This window comes from Zootoca vivipara, chromosome 5, assembly GCF_963506605.1.
Source record: "Zootoca vivipara chromosome 5, rZooViv1.1, whole genome shotgun sequence".
Lineage (NCBI taxonomy): Eukaryota > Metazoa > Chordata > Lepidosauria > Squamata > Lacertidae > Zootoca > Zootoca vivipara.
The window spans coordinates 65,251,315-65,272,954 of record NC_083280.1 but is presented as its reverse complement, the minus strand read 5'-3'; the positions used below and the strand labels follow the sequence as shown (position 1 = coordinate 65,272,954).

The following is a 21,640-nucleotide window of genomic DNA, read 5'->3' as shown; positions in this document are numbered from 1 at the left end:
CAGCCTGAAGGCGATGTGCCCCCCCAAAAGCTGGGGGTGTCCAGATTACATCATATTCAGGAAACATTTTCACCTCATCTGGAGACAGCACCTTCAGCACTGAAAGATGGAGAGGTGAATTAAAGCAAAAGCAGCCACATATGTCTAACAGTTGTCAGTGGTATTCCTTCCCACAGAGAGGTAGAACAAATATTTATACCCAATTCCTTCATATTTAGACCTTTTTTTCAACAAACTGGTAAATCATGTCTGGACTGCACCTGTATCAGAGGTGCAACATCACATGACTGAACATTCCGCTACACCAAACCAAACGAAAACGTCCTTCCACACAGAAAAAAAATGGTGTCAGTCAGAAGGGTTCTAGCCTAGTTCAGATACAGGCATACTTCTTTTTATTGTATTTCACTTCAAAGCGAAAAGACTGCTCCTTATGAGGGTGCAGGTGTAGCTGCAGGCAGCCCAGCTGCTTCCGGGACAAGGAAGCCCCACGTCTCCCCGCTTCTGCTGCTGCTGGTCCTTTTCTGGCAGCGGAAATGGAGCTGGCTAGGGCTGGAGCCACCCACCCCCCAAAATTGTGTGACTCGCTTTATTGCAATATTCGCTTTATTGCGCTGGTCTGGAACCGAACCCGTACTTTCTCCAAGGTGTGCCTGTATATTTTTAAGTGGCAAGTGGCATCTGTCTTGTCCTGGGCCCCTGCATTGGAAGAAGTGCCCTGTTCTTTTCTGCTTCTAATTGTAGCATTCTTCTCATACCTTCTCTAGCTGGCTACATGATTGGTGTTGGTCGAGCTGACTGTACCAGCCCTGTAGCAGAGATACCTTTTGTAAGTACCCAATCTGAGTTTTCTTTCTTCTTTTCACTGAAATCAGAAGCCTATTTTCACCCCCTTTCAGCTTTTTTCTTCTTCTTTTTTGACACTCTACAAGGCCCTTATATAAGAAATCCAGAAATGCCATCTGGAATGGTTTCCCCCAAATGAGCCTGCCCCAGGACCTGAGGCCATCTTTGGAGATTCTTTTATATGTGTTCCCTCTGGCAGTAGCCCAGAGGAGGACTCAGAGAAGGCATGTCTTTTCAGTAGTAATGCCCTGTCACTGGATTTTGTTTTTGTTTTTGTTTTAAGTTGCATCAAGACTTTTGTGGGAAGCAATTAATAATTTGAAATAACGATGACAGCAATGGGGTTTGTTTGCATCAGATTCCCATACACTTGTAGGAGTGAAATGTCTATGTTCCTCATCCAGGGGAGGTCAGGATACAAATAAACATTTATTACTATTATTATTAAAAACATCATGATTATAATGATCATGATCATGATGAGAAGTATGTGTCAGGCTTCAGGGAATCGACTTCCTCCCCCGTGGCCATAAATGAGCAGATCAAATGAAAGATGTTGTTGTTTAGTCGTTTAGTCATGTCCGACTCTTCGTGACCCCATGAAAGATAATTCTTACCAATTAGTTTCTTTAATAAACACAGTGAAGGATGGCAGTGCTCTCATTTAAGGTCACTCCCCCCCTCTGTCCCTATTAATCTACGTCACTCCTACATTTTGTAATCTGAGCTTGGAGCCGCTGTGTTTTCAGTTCTGACACTTTCTGAGCTTTCCGGGACTTTGAGGGAGGGGGGTGGATACTCTCCAGAGACTGTGAATCTGTTAACTCTCTCTCTTCTAGTGCTTCTTCTGCTAGCTGTTCCCCATTCAGTATTTCCCAGCTTCTGCCTTTGAACTGTGCCCCTCTGCAAACCACTGTTCCAAATCTATACTGTTTTCCTGCTTCTGAGAAGATTCAGGATCAGGAGGAGGAGGAGGTGGGGGGGTGGCTCCCACCATTCTTCCTCAGTGCAGCCCTCCTCCTCATGGTCCCTGACAGTATGTTACTATATGTGTATGTACTATGAAAGAAACTGCTATGTTTCATATATTTACACGCTTTGCTTCAGAAGCCAGGGTAGGAGAAATGAGAAGAGCCTTCCCCAATGTGTATCAAGATATTACAATTACACAAGAACATTACGCACTTTTGCCTTAGAGTAAGCTCTGTTTAATTAAGGGTGCTGGAGCAATTCAGTTGTTGCAAATTCCTGAATGAAGTGACCTGAATTCACACTTCTGCAAATGTTGCCGCGCAGTCCTTATCATGTTGAAATGCATCAAAAAAGACATTTAAATTATATTTTGATAGAAAATACTATGTTGAAAAATACTTTTTTGTGGGGGTGGGGTGCGGGGTTAAAACAAACCCATAGCTCAGTGCCAGAATGGAAAAGAAAGGAATTATGAGTAAATACAGTACAAAAGTGATATGGCCTGGAAACATTGAATGCAGGGAGACTTGCTTCTGAATAAATAGGTATAGGATTGCACATCATGTGTGGTTAAGGAGATGTTGTGTCCCCCTATAGATGGGCTATGCAAATCCAGATCAGACTGGTGCTGGCATGCTCTCACGGCTGTACTGTAGAGCATTCATCATAGCAGAGCCCGACGACTGGAGCAAACGAGTGTTGTATGTTACTGCTGAGATAGGAATGATGTCTCAAAGGCTTCGGCTAGAGGTAAGTCTGGGGCAGGGCAGGGGGTGAGATAGAGTAGCTTTCTATTCTTTTTCCTTTTACGTTTTTATATCATCCAAAAACCATTGGCCTCAAAGAACTGTCTCTCTCCCCTACTCCCTTATACATGGAGTTGTGATGGGCATAAATATATGGTGTGTGTGTGTGTGTGTGTGTGTGTGTGTGTGTGTGTAGCACAACAATAGATTTGAGCAATGTATGGTGTCTTATCAACCACAATTCCTGAGATGTTTATATATATTGTAGCTGCAAATATAACAGCTCCTGAGAGCCAAGAGCTGAGAGATCTACAATTATCTTACACCCACTATAAAATATCGTAAATCAAAACAAGTATATTTGTGAAGTAAGGGGGGGGGAAATGGGGCGAGTGAGGAAGAAAATGCAACAGAAAACCATAAATTTATATAAAGAAAGACATATATTTGGATTCATACCTTGTCTATTGCCGCAGAGTGTATGCATGTTTGTGTATGTATAATATATATATATATTCATAACTCATAATATATAATATAATATAATTCCAGCTCTTTTAATACAAGATATTTTACTCATTTATTTCAAGATTTTCATTTTATTCCAGTGTGTTTTGCTCAGCAGAAGAAACCCAGGTAGTCTTTCCATTTCTAGCTGTGCCTTCTGTTCCTAGAGTGCTTCAATACCTTTAACAACCTCTTGGAATGACTATTCTAAGGTTAACTTTGCTGGACAACCTGAGGAAGTAGAATCTTGCCTACAAAAAACCCATGCCATTGCAAATGTGTTAGCCTTTAGGATGCCACTGGGTGAGGTTTGTGGAGTATTATTTTCCAGCTTGCCAGGAATGGTACCTCAGTGGTAGAGCACATCCTTTGTAAGTCAAAGTTATAAGGTTCCATACCACCAGGTTCTTCTTCTTCTTCTTCTTCTTCTTCTTCTTCTTCTTCTTCTTCTTCTTCTTCTTCTTCTTCTTCTTCTTCTTCTTCTTCTTCTTCTTCTTCTTCTTCTTCTTCTTCTTCTCTTTTTTCCCAACTAATCTAATAAACAGACCAAATCAGAAAATGCAGTAATTGCACCATTGCTGTCCTTAGGTAATGAAACAGTTGAAGGAAAGATATGGCGATCTCTACCAGCAAGACAACGTAATACTGTCTGCAGTTCATACCCATTCAGGGCCTGCAGGGTATTTGCAATACACCATCTTCATGATAACAGGGAAGGGGCTTATAAAGCCATCCTTGAATGCCATTCTCAATGGGATCCTAGAGGTAAGAACCACCCCAGCCTCTCACTTTTAGTGCTTGACAAGTTTACAGCAGCATGCTGTAGGGAAATCTTTATGGAGTTGGTGATAGTCTATGAAAAGGTTAAGATGAACTGGGAGACTTATTTTGAGAGTTAATAAAACTATCAAGAAGTTCCTTAATCTTCGATATACATTCATTGGCTAATTAAAAGAGATCATCAGACCACTACAAATCCAAAGTACAAGCATACCTTGGATCCCGAATGCCTTGAGAGTCGAATGTTTTGGCTCCCAAACGCCGCAAACCCTGAAGTGAGTGTTCCGGTTTGCAAACGTTCTTTGGAACCCAAACGTCTGACAGGGCTTCAGTGGCTTCCAATTGTCTGCAGGAGCTTCCTGCATCCAATCAGAAGCCACGCTTTGGTTTTGGAACATTTTGGAAGTTGAACATTTAAGCAATGTATGTGCGGCTACTTGTTTGTTTGTCGTGAAATGAGCAACATGATTAGCATTCCTACTCATGCTCAACTGGAAGTAAGCAGCATTGAACTCAGTGAGATTTATTTCCACTGTCCATGTAAGCATGTGCAGAACTACAGTGTAGATTCCTAGCCTAGAAACTGCTGGCATATTATTATTATTATTATTATTATTATTATTATTATTATTATTATTATTATTATTACCCCGCCCATCTGGCTGGGTTTCCCCAGCCACTCTGGGCAGCTTCCAACAGAAAAATAAAATAAAATAAAATAAAATAATCAATTAAACATTAAAAACCTCCCAAAACAGGGCTGCCTTCAGATGTCTTCTAAAAATATGGTAGCTGTTTTTATCTTTGACATCTGATGGGAGGGCATTCCACAGGGCGGGCGCCACTACCGAGAAGGCCCTCTGCCTGGTTCCCTGCAACTTGGCTTCTCACAACAAGGGAACCGCCAGAAGGCCCTCGGTACTGGACCTCAGTGTCCGGGCAGAACGATGGGGGTGGAGACGCTCCTTCATGTATACAGTACTGGACCGAGGCCATTTAGGGCTTTAAAGGTCAGCACCAACACTTTGAATTGTGCTTGGAAATGTACTAGCATTGGATGTGAATTCATGATTGCATCTGAGCTAGTGTTGCTTCAATTCAATTCACTTTTATTTACGGTCACAGACCAGCTCATCTAGTGTTGCTTGAACATGTTAAGTAGTCTGATGTGCATCATTGTCCATGTTCTTATGCTGCTGCCAACAGTTGGCTGTGTTAGTGTCCTGATCCACTAGTCCAAAGGAGAGCTTGTGGGAGTAAGTGGGTACAGGGAGACCAAATAAGGATGTCCAAAATGCCAGAGTGTTAAGTTCTAGCGCTTTATTAAAGAAGCGTATGGACTTACAGCAAATCAGCCTGCCAGGTGCCCCAGCCCTTTACAGACACAAGATGGACACCACAGCAAGGAGGCGGCTTGTTGGCACCCAAGCAAACATGTATACATCCCTTATGCACAAAACAACATGCATCAGTTTGCCCACAACCTCCCAGCACACCTGGCTGGTGAGGCCAGGGCCATACGAAGGGGGGGCAGAGGGGACGGTCTGCCCCAGGCACTGCCCAGGGGGTGACAAGATAGCCCGCTGCCTCCCCCCAGCTGTAGAGCGGCGGAGGGCGCGCATGCAGTCAGTGTGGGTGCCGCTCGCACATGGCATCCGTACGGGCATCTGTACGGGCTGCCGCTCGTGCACAGCGACTGTATGGGCTGCTGCGCGTGCAGTCCATACAGACGTCGCGCATGCATCACCGGGCGGTTTGCCCCGCCCCTTGGCATCCCAACCCGGGTGACGGAAAGGGTTCCTCCGCCACTGGGTGAGGCCATAGGTAGCAAATGTCCAAAGCGTCTCTCCTTTCTGGGCCTACAGCCCAGCATCCCAAGGTCCACAGATAAGCACAGCATCAAAGTGAGCCAATGAGCAAAAATTAAAGCAGGTGAATACATAGACATATATGAGCTTGCTCCCATAACAACTCCCAGTTAGTTTTGGTAGCCCAGTTAGTTATCTGGACTACCAATAAGGTGTTTGCAGATCTTCCAGAACCATAGGAGTCAACTTCTAGAGGCTGAGGTCCCTTCGCCCCCCCCCCAATAAAATATTTGAGGAACCCGAGGGGGGGCAACGTCAATGAGCATAGCCATTCAAATGGGTGTGTGTGGGTGTGCCCCATCATGCGATTGATTGTGTGGGGCAGAACCTACCTTGGCCCACCCAATATTTCATTCAAGTTGGCACCCCTCTACGGAACAGTCTCACCTTTGGTTTGACAGTCTATTGCCGCAATAGCAGGGGTGGTACCTTTCATCGACTAGAGTCCACTTCATCAGATGCATGAACTCTTATCATCATTTGTCACATATACATAGCATATGGTTACTGAGGGAAAAGGGGGAAATGTAAAAAGAGGGGGGGCTCTGAAATATCACTATGGGCCAAATGGTTATAAAATACAAAAAGGACAGTCTGTGATAATGTGATAAATGTGACTGCAGTCTGAAATTGTTGAATTAGAACTTCTCAGCATGTTTGATTCTATTTCTTTAGGCTTCAGTTGAGACAATGGTCTCCTGCTATGCTACAAGTCTAAATTAATCCAGCAAAGCTCAGAATGGTTGTGTCCTTCACATTTACTGCAACCGAGGAATGATCACTCTGTTTATCTTTAGCTTTAAATGGAATTAACATAAAAACTACTTTTTGAACTTCAGAGCTATTTGGCCCCACTGTTTACAGTTTTTCCTTGCCTGCCGAATGAAGACAACCTCTTGTGTATTCAGTGAAGTGAACTCTAGTCCATATGCCATAATAAATCTGTTAGTTCTTTAAGATACCACAAGGATCTTTGTTGATCCCACCCACCCACCTTCTTATGTTAACATCTTGTTTGTGCTGTGATGACCAGTATCTCAATAATTTTCCTGTTTTCTAATCAACAGAGTGTTGAGATGGCTCATCAAAATATGACAAAAGGACACATTTTCATCAATAAGGGCTTGATAGAGAACTCTCAAATCAACAGAAGTCCCTTTTCTTATCTTCGTAATCCTGAATCTGAAAGGCTCAGGTAAAGTTTGGGAAGGAAACAGAATTGAGATACTCACTAATATGTTTGCAGGGTTCTGTACTGAGCCATCACTTATTTTTTGTTTTATGAAAGAATATGAACTGAATTTTGTCATGTCTGTGAAGGTTATGGCTAAAACAAACCCAGCTTAAATGTAGTGATCATTTTCCACATTTCTCTCCCCGGTCAATTAGTCTTCCACATGTGTTTCCCTCAGCAAGTGGGTGGGGAATCTGACAGCCCAACTCATCAACTGGGCTTCCACACTACCCCTTAAGCGATAGTTGGCTCATTAATCAGAGTCAGCTGATTAATTTCAACTGCTGTAGGGGGTGGAGGTTGTAATTTTCATCTCACTTGCCTCATCAGCAGACACAACCCATCCAATCCCTATCACTGGCTTGCCAGAGTAATCTTCTGCCCTCCTTCTCCACCACTGCAAATTCCATTCCTCCTTCTCTCCTCAACTCACCTGGCTTGTTAACTGTGGTTAAATGCTAGTGGAGGCAGCATTGGCAGTGTCATTGCTTCCCCTGCCTTGCTGAGGAAAGGGGTCCTTCTTCAGAGCAAGCTTTTCTGGGCAAGGGAGCTTTGGAGAGTGAGCATACTCCCATGGTTTGGACAAAACAACTGGAATTTATTCTTATTAGATTTTTTTGAAGGTTTGCATTGCTAAGTAACTTGGCAATTGAAAAAAGGTTCTTTAGTACAGGGGTCGGCAACCTAAGGCTCATGGGCCACAAGCGGCCCACAGGGGTTGTTTAACCAGCCCCCGAGCCGCGCCACCTGCTCGGCGAGTCCCACGCTGAGCGGGGACTCGCTTTTGCGGTGCTGGAAATCACATCTGCGCATGTGTAGACGCCAAAAAGCGCATCTGTGCAGATGCAGACACTGAAAATCGCATCTGTGCAGATGCAGACACTGAAAATCACATCTGCGCAGACGCCGGAAATTGCAGGCATGCTCGCTCACGCGCAATCGGGCCCACTGGCGTGAACCAGCCCAGGCAAGGTAAACCTTGCCAACCCCTGCTCTAGTAACTTAGACATTTAAATGAGACTCTCTAGCCACGACAGCACATGAACTCTGGGCCACTGAGCCTAGCATGCCTCAGTCTGAGGATGGAACTTTTATTTTTAACTCCAGAAGAACAACATCCACATACAGCATACACAGAACTAGATATTTAGCATTTTCTTCACTGCAAAAATCATATATTTTACTTGAGGTATGCAGTTCTCCTCCAAGATCTTTGCATAAGGCATGGGAATGTCAGCCCCGGTGACATGCACAACAGGTGCGTCAAGGTGGTTGAAAACAGGACCTTGCATAATCCTGGCACAAATTTCAACTCCTACCGCAAACTGGGGCCAGCCACCTTCTGCTGTTACAAGATTATTTGTCTTCATAACACTGGATTCAATAGCTTTGATATCCATTGGCCTAATGGTGCGGAGGTTTATCACCTCACAGTCCTCAGAGCTAGGCAGAGAGGAAAGGAAACAGAGGTGGAGAGACCACCAGAACTGCTACCACTTTAACGGTGGCAAAGCAGAGGCTGGAGGGGCAGGACAAAGATAACTGGGCTCGCAGCAAAGGGGCAGAAAGGAGATGGGGTGGAAGAGCCAGAATAATGTGCCAGCTCTGTTATCCATCAGTTGTTCTAGAAAGGACCGGATTTAGGTTTGAAGAGGCCCTAAGCTACTGAAGGTAATGGGGCCCTTTATATGTCCAGCTGTCCTTTGTCAACAACAAATTGTCACTGGTTTTTTTGTGTTGAACATATGCTATATGGTAATTTATGGACCTAATAGGTATCTAAAGCCATTTGCACATAACAAAATATGTATTTTAATATTAGATAACAGGTACATCAGCTTGAAACCAGTCCATGCAGAATGTAGGCACCCTATATATAGAAATGAGCAAACCAGTGACATTTTAGGGAGCAAGCTAGCAGGCGGGGCCCATGACTTACATCATAGGAGCCTACACAACACAAAACACTGTTGCTGTGTGTAGGTTTTATTTTGTTTGTTTTTTATCTTATATTTTGGAAATGTACATCCAGTTGTTTTTTCTTAACAAATTTTGGGGGCCCCAAGAGAGTGGGGCCCTAAGCTATGGCTTGTTTAGCTTATATATAAATCTGGCACTGCTTCTGGAGGGAAGACAGAGGTCTGGATCCAATTATCCAAAACCTCTCCTCTGATCTATTTATTAGCGGCATATGTACCACCTAACAGGTCTTGAAAAAAATTGTTATCATGGGACTAAAAAGTGGGGGCAGGGGGAAGCAATGGCCAATTATGAAAGATGTGGTCTTAGCAAACAAGAGCAATAAGCAATAGCATACTTAGATGGGAATCAAAGATAAGCTACGTAGCACTTTGGTCAGGAGACTAATGACAGTAAATAGCGCTGCATATACTGTAGAGGATCAAGCTGGTCTGCACTTTGGACAAGGAACAAGGTGAACTTATTCTAGGGTGCCAACTAAGGAGGAGGAGGAGTTCGGATTTGATATCCCGCTTTATCACTACCCGAAGGAGTCTCAAAGCTGCTAACAATCTCCTTTCCCTTCCTCCCCCACAACAAACACTCTGTGAGGTGAGTGGGACTGAGAGACTTTAGAGAAGTGTGACTAGCCCAAGGTCACCCAGCAGCTGCAAGTGGAGGAGCAAGGAATCAAACCCAGTTCACCAGATTATGAGTCCACTGCTCTTAACCACTACACCATACTGGCTCTCCAGAACTAAGGCTCTAACCAAACAGGAAATCTTAACCTTGTGAAAATTCCTTATCTACTTTTTCAGATGAATGTCTAAAAAATGCAAGTTCACTTTTTGATATGACAGAAATGACTGCCGAAATAACAGGGGCAGCACCTGCCATTCCTGCCCTGCTTATTATAGCATGGAATGTGATATGCTGTGTTTGCCAGGAAGATCCATTTTTACCCTAAGACTAGGCTTGATCCACGCTTGGAGCCTGAATAAACTCAGATTATATTCATGTACTTAATGCACGGCTTATCTCTGTACTGCAATTGAAACTATGGGAATTGCTTAGAAATGAAATGGTCTCTGTTAATCATAACCTGACCTTGCAACAAAAAAAAACAACCATAACAGGCGTTAACAATGTGTATCAAACCTGTGTTTGTGAATCATCACATAGACAGACTAAGTGAGATTATTGTCCTGTAGTATTTTGATGTTCTTTAATATATGAAATAAGAATGATTTATCTAGTGATCCTGTACATGCGTGCCAAGTATTCCATGTATAACATATGCATGTGTGTATAGCAAAACACTTTCGTCATATACTGGGAAACAAGGGCTGTATTTGTGCATTCCCCTGGACGTAATTATAATTGTGCAAGGGGGAGGAATGAGGTCGTGCTTCTCCTCTGTCACAATGCTTGTTGTCTGTGTCCGCACAGACATGAGAACATCAACGTCTGAAGCCGACTCTCCGCTGCGGAAATTGTCCTTAACATGTGAGAAGCCTGTGGACAGGGCAAAGAGAAAGTGAGGGCAGGAGGCGCTATCCTGCTCTCCCTCCTACCACAATTGTAATCACATCAGATGGCATACATGAATACCTCTAATCATATCCCTACTTGCTATCATGCCAAGCAATATCATATTAATAGTTTTTAGAGAGCACACATTTTTTATACGCATATATGTATTTTAATGAAATGATCCTCAAGGGAACTTATAAGCAGATTGTGGTGATGTGATACAGATATAATCACGACCCAGCAGCTCTTAATTCTCTTGCCCAAAACATTCATCCTTTAAATTCCCCCATCCCAAAACCACCAGCCCTTGGAGCAGAGTGTTCTTCCTGGCAGGGAAGGAGGGATGCAAGTTCCTTGAGGCTTTCCCGCCGTCAAACACATAAAATTGCTTTTCAGGTAGAGAGGGGTGCATGCAGAATATCAAAATTAAGAGGCTACTTAACGAATCAACCTGTTATCAGCAAAAAGTAGAGGGCAGATCAGAAGAGTTTTATATACGGTCAAAGCATGTAATCTTGCCCAGGGTTTCTCTGGTGGATCTTCCAGCAGGAAGTTCTCCAGCACTTGCTTTATACGAAGGAATGGGAACTGCACAACTGGTGCCAGTTCCAGGTTTGGCGGTGAGCTGCCCATGGGTAAGACTCAGGGGTCAGCAAAATTTTTCAGCAGGGGGCCGATACACTGTCCCTCAGACCTTGTGGGGGGCCGGACTATATTTTTTGGGGAAAAATAGGAACGAATTCCTATGCCCTACAAATAACCCAGAGATGCATTTTAATAATAATAATAATAATAATAATAATAATAATAATAATAAATAAATAATAATAATAATAATAATAATAATATATTTATACCCCACCCATCTGGCTGGGTTTCCCCAGCCACTCTGGGCGGCTTCCAACAGAAAAATGAAATAAAATAATCTATTAAACATTAAAAGCCTCCCTAAACAGGGCTGCCTTCAGATGTCTTCTAAAAATCTGGTAGCTGTTTTCCTCTTTGACATCTGATGGGAGGGCGTTTCACTACCGAGAAGGCCCTCTGCCTGGTGCCCTGCAACTTGGCTTCTCGCAACGAGGGAACCGCCAGAAGGCCCTCGGTACTGGACCTCAGTGTCCGGGCAGAACGATGGGGGTGGAGACGCTCCTTCAGGTATACTGGACCGAGGCCATTTAGGGCTTTAAAGGTCAGCACCAACACTTTGAATTGTGCTCGGAAATGTACTGGGAGCCAATGTAGATCTTTCAAGTCTAGCTGCTGCATTCTGAATTAGTTGTAGTTTCCAGGTCACCTTCAAAGGTAGCACCACGTAAAGCACACATTCTACTCCTGTAAAAACACCAGGCAGGCCCCACAAATAACCCAGAGATGCATTTTAAATAAAAGGACACATTCTACTCATGTAAAACCATGCTGGTTCCCGGACCGTCCACGGGCTGGATTTAGAAGGCGATTGGGCCGCATCCGGCCCCCCGGGCCTTAGTTTGTGGGGACCCTGGGTAAGATGCTCTCAGCAGTGGCAGAGGAAGATGGGTGCGGGGAGATCGCACCGCCCCCGGCAGCATGATCCCAGTAGGGTGCCATGGCAGCTGCCCCCCACCCGTGCTGGGTGCCACACACCCCAGGCGGGTGGCGCAGCAAGCCCCTGGGATGCATGCCATCCCTGGTCCTGCCTGCTCTCCACCCCCTGGTGCCGGAACATGAAGCTCCGCCGCTGGCGCTGTTCTTCACATGCCTCTGCCTCTGTGCCCACTGTGAACAAGCTCCCTGAGGGAAAGGCATGCAGCCTTTCACTGGCAGCTCCCTTGGAGAGAGCTGGTGAACAGGCAACAACAGCAGGAAGGAGAAATGTCAGGGACAGCAGGCTACCAGGGGGTGGTAGTTAGCATGTTACTGGAACATGGGCTCTGGGCATGGATGATGCATATTTCTGGTGCCAGCCATGTGCACTACAGCACAGGAGTGCTCTGGACAGTGATGCCATCAGGGCAGAACTTTGGGGCAGGGGTCCGCGGCCCCCACTCAGCAGAAGGACTCCTTCAAAGCGATACTGGTTTATCACTTTCCCCCTTAAAGATGGAGCCTCCATAAGAGTATTCAGTCCAGAGTCTAAAAGCACATTACAGAACCATTGGCTTTTGCAGATTTCCCCTTAATTTGGGGGGGGGGGAGAGAGAGAGAGAGAGAGAATATTTCATTTCCCCCAATTGTGACTTGCATCTGTTTCCCAGTCTACATTGTGAAGAGTATCTCTTTTCTTCACATTGTCCAGGTATTCATCAAATACAGACAAAGAAATGGTGGTGCTGAAGATGGTTTCTGACAGCAGCGAAGACATCGGACTGTTTATGTAAGAATTATGAATGTTCCATTTAAAAAATCAAGGGGAGGTAAACACTATATCAGAATGATTTTTTCCCCAGTCGGTTTAATTTTTTAAAAAAGATTAGGATGATCCGGTAGGTGGGTGTGGTGGGACAGAGAAAAGTGAGACCACACAATGGAAATTTAAAGATAGTTAGCAGAGAAGGGAGTTTAGAGAGACCTGTGATATTAAATGGAATCCAGCTGGTGATCCTTGCACTCACAGGAGGGCTTTTGATCCAGTGGATGTCTCTATTAATAAAGAGAGGAGGCAATCAGTTAGGAGTTGCGGTCTCTGCAGCCACAGCAGGCGCTGTGATTCTCCAGTGGTTTGACTTCACCCCCAGAGGCATACTCCATTGTCTCATGAGATGGATGCCAACAACAGCCCCTTAGTATTTCCTGAGAAACAGAGCTCCAGAGCACCACCAGAACAGGAAGGTGCCGGGTGTGGGCGGGCACTGCAGGGGACATGGAGAATTGGCAAAAATAATCTTTTGTTGTTGTTTTTTTCAAATAATATTTATTCATTTTATAAGAGTGAAAAAAATACAAAATACAAAAAATGAGAAAGAAAAAAGAAAAGAAAAAAACCAAAAAGAATAACAATCATATTACCGGTACTTAACATTATTATTATATGTGGACTTCCTCGATTCCCCCATCACTGGGTCCATTTTTAATCCCTCTTTAGCAATTTTCATATTATCTTAAACCATTTCTCAAAACTTATACAGCTTTAACTGAGATTCCTGCATTGCAGGGGGTTGGACTAGATGACCCTTGTGGTCCCTTCCAACTCTAAGATTCTGTGAATTAATAAAAATGTGAAGTTGCCCTTGGTCTATACATGTGGCAGAATGAGGTGACTTTTGAATGCTTCCTGCTTCATGTAATATATATATAATCTTTTTATGTGATTTGCACAAATGATCTAAAAAGGCTGCATTAGTGAATATTTTTCCAATTTTTAAAATTCTTCTTATTTTTCCCTAGCTGGTTTCCAGTTCACCCTGTCAGTATGAACAACACCAACCGTCTTACATGTAGTGACAACGTTGGTTATGCAGCTCATCTCCTTGAAGAAGAGAAAAACGTAGGATACCTTCCAGGAAAGGTAGGAACCGTTTATTGTGATCCCGACATAAATTAGGATTTTACCAATGCAATACCTTATCAAGACTTTCGAATGTTCAGGCTACTGTGATCAGTCAGCATCACTGGTTTGACAGCCAGTGATATCTTCTTTCTTCTTTGGCGATCACTCATAGCTGAGTAAGATTGCCTTCCATGATCTCAATCGTAACAGTGAGTCCGTAAGTGACTGCAGAGGCCAATTCTGGATCCACACGTCCTTCCACAGTGGGGACATTGGTTTCCAGGTGGAAGTTGATCATGGTGAGAGTTTGCCAAACATGTCTTCCTCTTAGTTTGTTTCTCCCTTTTGTTCTGAGTTTGATTGTCTTCAAAGTCCATGAAACGTTGGTAAAGGCTGTTCCCCACTTAGAACGCTCACAGACCCAATTGTCTATGTTTATACTGTACTACATTTTTTAAAGTATTTTTTTAAGTTCCATAGTATGTAATTTATTTTTAGTATGATTTATAATTTTAGCATGGATAAGTTAAAAGGGAACTTTTTAAAAAAAACAGTAGAGGATATCACCTTTTTTCTGCTGTAATCTCCCCTTTCTTATTCCACCTGCTGAATCCAACATAGAATGCCCAAATTCTTGTAAAATATTAGTCACAACCCAGCCAGTTTTAGATACCGCTTCTGTAAGTGGAAGGCAGGAAATTATTCACTCTCCAACTGAAACCGATATGATGTACCAGCAATTAATTAGATGATGCTCTTAATTTTTACCTCAGTGTTTTACATTGGCTTTCGATAATTGTCTATACAAAGAGTTGCCTACCAGCATCAAGGTTTGGGTAACCACTGTTAGTGGAGTTGTTCTGCAACAGATCACCACACCTTTACAACATCTGTATTACCGACTCTCAAACTTTGGGATTGTTGAAATATACTGTATACAACAAAAAAGTAACCAATTGGAGTCGTGTGACTCAAATTAGGTATTAAGCAGTGTGGACTAAAGTAGCTTCTGGAGCCCCTCAAGAATTAGGGATGCTGAAGCTTAAGCTTCATTAGTTTCCCAGTAGATCTGCCCCTGATTGACCTGATCCAGCAGTCAGCTGTTGTTGTGTTATGTTATTATGTCATGTAGAAGACATCTGAGGGCAGCCCTGTTCAGGGAAGTTTTTAATGTTTGATGTTTTAATGTATTTTTAATCTTTGTTGTAAGCCACCCAGAGTAGCTGGGGAAACCCAGCCAGATGGGCGGGGTAGAAATTTTATTATCATCATCATCATCTGCTAAAAGGGGGATCTAATAGGAAAGGCAGATGGACTCTTCAGCACAGCGAAAAAGGACAGTCACACCATTTTCACACAGCAGCATAAGAAGTCCAACTCTCCCTCCTGCCACAAAGTTTCTCACCTTGTAAGGGAAATGTCTACCTATTCAGGTGCTCAGTGTATAAACATTACATCACACAAAGTTGAGGGACATGAAATGGAGGGAAACAACAAAGATAGCAGAAATGTTGGGCTCCATTGAAACCCATTGTGATAAAGGACCCTTTCCTTCCATTATATCGTGCCCTATATGACTTAACTGAGGTGGATGGGAGAATCCAGGTGATGCATGCTATCTAGAGAGCATTAACTGGCTTCACATTCTTGGATCTGCAAAAAAATTCCGTGAGGCACGAAAATGAATGTGTTTGTAGACGTTTTGCAGCAATATTTTTGATGGCATCACCAATGAGACCGTTCCTTCCCCTTGCAGGGGCCGTATGTAGCAGGTTTTGCATCATCTAACCTGGGAGATGTGTCTCCGAACACAAAAGGTCCACATTGCATAAACACGGGAGAGTCGTGTGAGAACTTCAACAATTACTGCCCAGAAGGTGGGGTAGGTATCATTTTATCTTGATTTATTTCACAAGGTTTAAATATTGCCCAATCAACAAAAACCTTTGAGTGGCTCACATAGCACACGATAAAATACTCCTCAAAACCTACTGCTAAAATCAATCTATGTCTGGATTGATTTAGTCTCCTCTGCAGTTTCAATTATAGGGTTCCCAGTGCTTCCCTCACACCCTGTAAAACGAATCTCGATAAGCAGGTTTAGCAAAGGCACAAAACTCATACTCAGCCATCTATAAATGTCTCGGTCTTTTGTCTTATGTCCTTTGTACATAAATTATCTCAAGAGGAGTTTCAGATACTCATTAAATACAAAATTACACTATCGCTGCCCAAGTTAAATGCCACTGGCTAATTACATCTTTACCCAAGGAAAGAGTTTAGGATTGTTTGTACAGTACTGCGCTTTTGCCAATGGTGCTTCATCCAACACCATTCTAGCTGACATAATGGATTAGGCCAGCAGCAGCAATCCTGATGGAACAACCAAATGGCTTGAGATCAGCCAGTGAATTTGGCCAGAACCTAGGTGAAATGTAGCCAACGTTTATAGCAACCAATTTCATGAACTTGGGAAGTCATCCTGAGCACCTCTCAAACCAGGACAATGACGCACAATAACCCAGTCTTCTGTCAAGATTTTTGTCACTGAAGCTATCGTTTAAATGAATGGGGTGTGGGGGTGCGGCTGATGGAAATGCCATTTTCCCATTCGGTGCCAATCCTCCTCCTGTTAGTTGCATGTGCCTTTGGGCATCACCCTCGTAGAAGTGATTATTTATTGCTGGACGAAGGAAACTTTGCTCTTGAAAACTCACAATGAGATGCCAGACTGGCAAACAAGTAAAGGGACATATGAGATCAAATAGTGGGTTTGATCTCATTTTGGGTTGGGGGTGGGGGTTGCAAAGAAGACAAAACGAAATCCATTCCATAGTAGTGGAGAAACAGCATCCTCCTTGGCACCCCCAGAGTGGCCTGTGGCAGTGTCCTGAATCTTCTTTACAAGATGAGTGAAAGGGAAATACTTATTTATTTAGCATATTTAGCATAAATAAATATGTGCGGTGCTTCACAGGGCACCAGAGGCCACGTTCCTGCCTCAGGGTGCTTACGATCCAAAAATCAACTGAGAGAAAATCAACAAGAGGAAGGGACATCTTAAGGGACAGTTAAGGTGGCATCAGGTCAGAAATCTGGCTCCGGATCACATGATTTTAATTGAATTTTAATCTGTTTTAACTTGTGCCAAACCAATGGTTTTATCAACAAGAGGAAGGGGAGGAGAGGCAGAGAGTTACTAGAGAAGCAAGGGTGTGTTTGTCTCAGTTGTGTGCACCTAGTTGTGTGCATGGGAACTGAGCTGCAGGAGCAAAGATCACAGGGAGGGATGTACCGTTGGGATAAGAGGTAAGTGGGGAGACGGTTTCTTCTGATCACACTGGGGAGAAAAGAGATAAGCCTCCCCCCTTCCTGATAAGGATCCCTCCCCTTCAATGCCTGGATTTAAACAAGGAAAACTAGATGCATAGGTGCCTGATCTGTATCTAGCAAGCATCTCGGTTGGCCCTAAGGCCCATTTCATAAGTTTTCCTAGCAATGTGGTAGTCCCATAATAGGGGAGTAATGTAAATAAGTTTCCTGACAGTGCAGGTTCATGGAATTATGATGGAAATATATATAAGAGCTGCCCTCTTTGATAAAACTGCTACAACGGTTCTTGCCACTGTATACTATAGTATATAAAACTATAAAGGTAAAGGGGCCCCTGACCATCAGGTCCAGTCGTGTCCGACTTTGGGGTTGCGGCACTCATCTTGCTCTATAGGCCGAGGGAGCCAGCGTTTGTCCGCAGACAGCTTCTGGGTCATGTGGCCAGCATGACAATGCTGCTTCTGGCGAACCAGAGCAGCGCACAGAAACGCTGTTTACCTTCCCACCAGAGCGGTCCATATTTATCTACTTGCACTTTGATGTGCTTTCGAACTCCTAGGTGGGCAGGAGCTGGGACCGAGCAACGGGAGCTCATCCCATTGCAGGGATTTGAACCGACAACCTTCTGATCAGCAAGCCCTAGACTCTGTGGTTTAACCCACAGCACCACCCGAGTCCCTACATATAAAACTATATACCAGTACTAATGGTTTGTGCCTTTCCCCTTTTATTTCTTCTTTCCAATGTTAGGCCACAATGTGCATAGCTTCAGGTCCTGGCGAGGATATGTTTGAGAGCACCAAAATAATTGGCAGAAACATCTACTTGAAAGCAAAGGTAAGCTTCGATAGGTGGAAATTCTAGGAAGCCTTTATGTTTTAAAAACAAGCATTCTTCTGACAATTAAGTTTTCATTAGTAAGTCTTTGAAAATGCCTTTGACCATTTTTTCCAGGTGGAAATAGGTAGGTAAAGGTAAAGGACCCCTGGACGGTTAGGTCCAGTCAAAGGCAGCTATGGGGTTCGGCGCTCATCTGGCTTCAGAGTTCTTTTTCCAGTCCATTCCAAGGACATAGGGAGAGTCACAATACATTCTTATCTTACATCATATTGATAGGCACCTTATCTGACAGGTAAGGCTAATGGTATGTAACTAGTTCAAACCCAGGAAGCGCCTCTGAAAAGTGATGACTGAATAGTTTGCTGTGAATTTCTTGCTCTGAAATGTTGTTGGTAATACCAGCCTGACTCTTATTCAATAGAGCGGGAATAAATATCACTATTGTGCACAAAACTAGCTGTGCCATAAACAGTTCCTACCATTCTAGTAGGGGGTGTTGGTTGTTGTTGGTGTTGTTGTTGTTTTAAAAGGCAAATATTAATGACCTATTAAGACTTAGTTCAGATACCCAGGAAGGATATAGTTCATTCTTGTCCTCAGCAGCAACAGTTCCATTCCATAGAATAGTTTATCATTGTTCTGGCTTTCTCCTCCTCCAAACTAGCAGAGAAGATTAAATTGGCTGCATGAGAGAGAACAATAGAACAGAAAAAGGACCTGCCAGTACAGTGGTACCTCGGTTTACGATTGCTGCGGTTTGCGATCGATCGGTTTCCGAACGCCACGGACCTAGAAGTGCTTACATCCAGGTTCCACGGTGTGTGGATGCACAGAAGCGATCTGCACAGCGCACCCATGTGCAGAAGCGCTCTATCGGCGCTTCACGCATGCACAGAAGAGACGCTCCATTTACGGACTGCTCGGGGAGTGACTGGCTCCCCGGAACCAATTGCATCCGTAAACCGAGGTACCACTGTAACGACAATTCACCCAAGGCTAATATGGCATGCAGAGATGACTTTTGGGAGTGGGGCAGAGGCGACGGCATCCTTCTGGACACGAGAGCACTGCACTTGTCGGGAAAGTGCTGGGGTTGCAGTGAAATCAGCAAATGTCTGGGACAGGTGCAGTGCTCCCAAAAGTGTACGCACACCGGAGTGGCCACTGCTGCCACCCCAGAGCTCACCCAACCTTGCCCCGTCCCAAGTGCCCTGTCACTGCCTCCAGAAGGGCACCACTGCCTCCACTTCTCACCCCCTCAGGGACCAACTCTGTTGACCTGGCTGAGACTCACTCCATCACAAGGGCAAATAGCAAAGCAAGGAGGGGGAGGCTATGCGATAGGAACTCCAGCCTTCCTATGTGTAGGGAAAGTTGGTGGGACAGAGACTCTGGAAATATAAGCACACAGACTAGAGTGGGTTTTCCCATGACTACCATTTGTATTTCAGGAACTGTCCATGAAGGCCTCTGAAGAGATAAGTGGCCCCATCAGATCGAGCCACGAGTGGGTGGACATGGCTAACGTCACTGTACAGCTCAATGCTACTCACTCGGTAAAGTATCAGCAGCCACCTTGGAAGTCTGTTGCTAGGTAGAAAGTCGGCAAATAAACAATACAGAGGCATTTACAATGTCCGCCTTAACTTTTTCATTATGCTTTTCTCAAGGGAAAAACATGTAAACCTGCTATGGGGTACAGCTTTGCTGCTGGTACTATAGATGGACCAGGCGTCATGAATTTCACTCAAGGCAAGTGGAGATAAACCCTACAGTTGACTTGCAATTTGCACACTTTTAACTTGCGCGATTACAGCTTTGCATGCTTGGCATGTTGGGTTTACGAGAGAGGGATGCTCACGCATGGGCAGTTCAGGCTATGAACTATTTTTCCCTTTGTGCGCAGTCCCTGGAAACTAATACCCACACAAGTTGTAAGTTGTCTGTACATGTTTGCTAATTATTGTTATTGATTGTATAACATTTTGTGATCAGTATGGACCTTGAAATCGGTTGGTGTTGATTTGGAAGGGTTGGATCTGATTTCACCACTGGTCTAAAATTCACCCCTTAGGTGGCCCACCCCAAGATGGCTCCTAACTTCAGATGTCCCTCTCTTGTGCACACCAGCTAGGCCTTAAACTCCCTTAGTCTGATTTTACCCAAATGATTAGTCTGGTTTTACCCAAATGATTAAAAAGGTAAAGGAACCCTGAAAAGTTAAGTCCAGTCACAGATGACTCTGGGGTTGCGGCGTTCATCTCGCTTTACAGGCTGAGGGACCCGGTGTTTGTCCGCAGACAGTTTTTTCAGGTCATGTGGCCAGCATGACTAAGCTGCTTCTGGCACAACTGAACACCGAAACCAGAGCAGCACATGGAAATACTGTTTACCTTCCCGCTAGAGCTGAACCTATTTATCTACTTGCACTTTTTGGCGTGCTTTCGAACTGCTAGGTTGGCAGGAGCTGGGACCAAGCAACGGGAGCTCACCCCGTCGTGGGGATTCGAACTGCCGACCTTCTGATTGGCAAGCCCAAGAGGCTCAGTGGTTTAGACTACAGCGCTCCCCGTGTCCCTACCCAAATGATTAACCAATAGCAAAAAGTTGAATTTGGCCTTCCTTAGGTTTAACTCCCTCTGTTGTGAACAATAGAGATTTTGTGGGAATTCACTCCCTGTATGTTCATTGTAAGTAAAGGCTGTTGCCTTCTTAATTAAAAGCTAGGCTCATGAGAGTGTACGACCAATCCTTGCACATGATTTGCATCCTCCTACCCTCCTACCCTTACTGTGAGATAAGCCTTGTTGTGGGCTGCAGTTCCCATGCTGCTGCAGGGAATGTTTGGTAGTCAACTTAGTTCAAAGGGTAAGTAATGAAATTGCAAGGCCTTCTGCAGTGAAAATCATGAGCACTATTAAATGTAGGGCAGCAGCCATTAAAATGTGGTAAGGAATCTTTCTATGATTACTCATTTCTATGTTTTTCTCTATATTAAAGTTCAGTTGGTTGATTAATCATCCCAAACTCTTTAAATGATGGGTAGCTGTAATTAGCAGCTTTTTACAGCTTGATAATTCATACTTGACAGCAATATGAATTAGTGATTTTTTACCAGTGTAAATGTTTTTGGAGGAGCCTAAGCTATTTGTTTTTTTCAAGGTAATGGAATCGAAACTTCAGGTGATTTATTTCAGTAACGCAACTTAAAAGGTGAAACCAATATAGGAGAGAAATGCATGACATGCAAAGCAAGATATGTCAAGCCTTTATTTGTTGTAACTGTAATTATTTGTCATTAGGCGGGTCAATTATAAATGGAATGTAATTAATGAGATGTAATAGCGATGTTTATTTTTGTATTATTGTAACTATTTGTATTTTTACTGTGGAATTTCCAAAAGAAAGCAATTGTAAAAATTAAAATAAAAATAAAAAAATAATAAGTTGCGTTACTGAAATAAATGCACTTTTCAACGATATTCTAATTTTCTGAGTTTCACCTGTACATATCCGCCAGACTTCTTTTGACAATACAGTGTGTGTATTTTTAAAA

At 43.7% G+C, this 21,640-nt stretch overlaps 1 protein-coding gene across 2 annotated transcripts in view; it reads left to right on the top strand.

Moving 5' to 3' along the window:
- ASAH2 (N-acylsphingosine amidohydrolase 2) overlaps positions 1-21,640 on the top strand; it is a 42,130-nt gene that overhangs the window by 11,626 nt on the left and 8,864 nt on the right. For both annotated transcript variants that reach the window (XM_035137921.2, XM_035137920.2), the window contains exons 3-12: positions 768-829; positions 2,416-2,568; positions 3,660-3,836; positions 6,787-6,914; positions 12,721-12,798; positions 13,809-13,929; positions 15,668-15,793; positions 17,995-18,081; positions 19,536-19,640; positions 19,755-19,836. In XM_035137921.2, the coding sequence (XP_034993812.2) occupies positions 768-829; positions 2,416-2,568; positions 3,660-3,836; positions 6,787-6,914; positions 12,721-12,798; positions 13,809-13,929; positions 15,668-15,793; positions 17,995-18,081; positions 19,536-19,640; positions 19,755-19,836 (1,119 nt within the window). The remainder of the gene's footprint in view (positions 1-767; positions 830-2,415; positions 2,569-3,659; positions 3,837-6,786; positions 6,915-12,720; positions 12,799-13,808; positions 13,930-15,667; positions 15,794-17,994; positions 18,082-19,535; positions 19,641-19,754; positions 19,837-21,640) is intronic.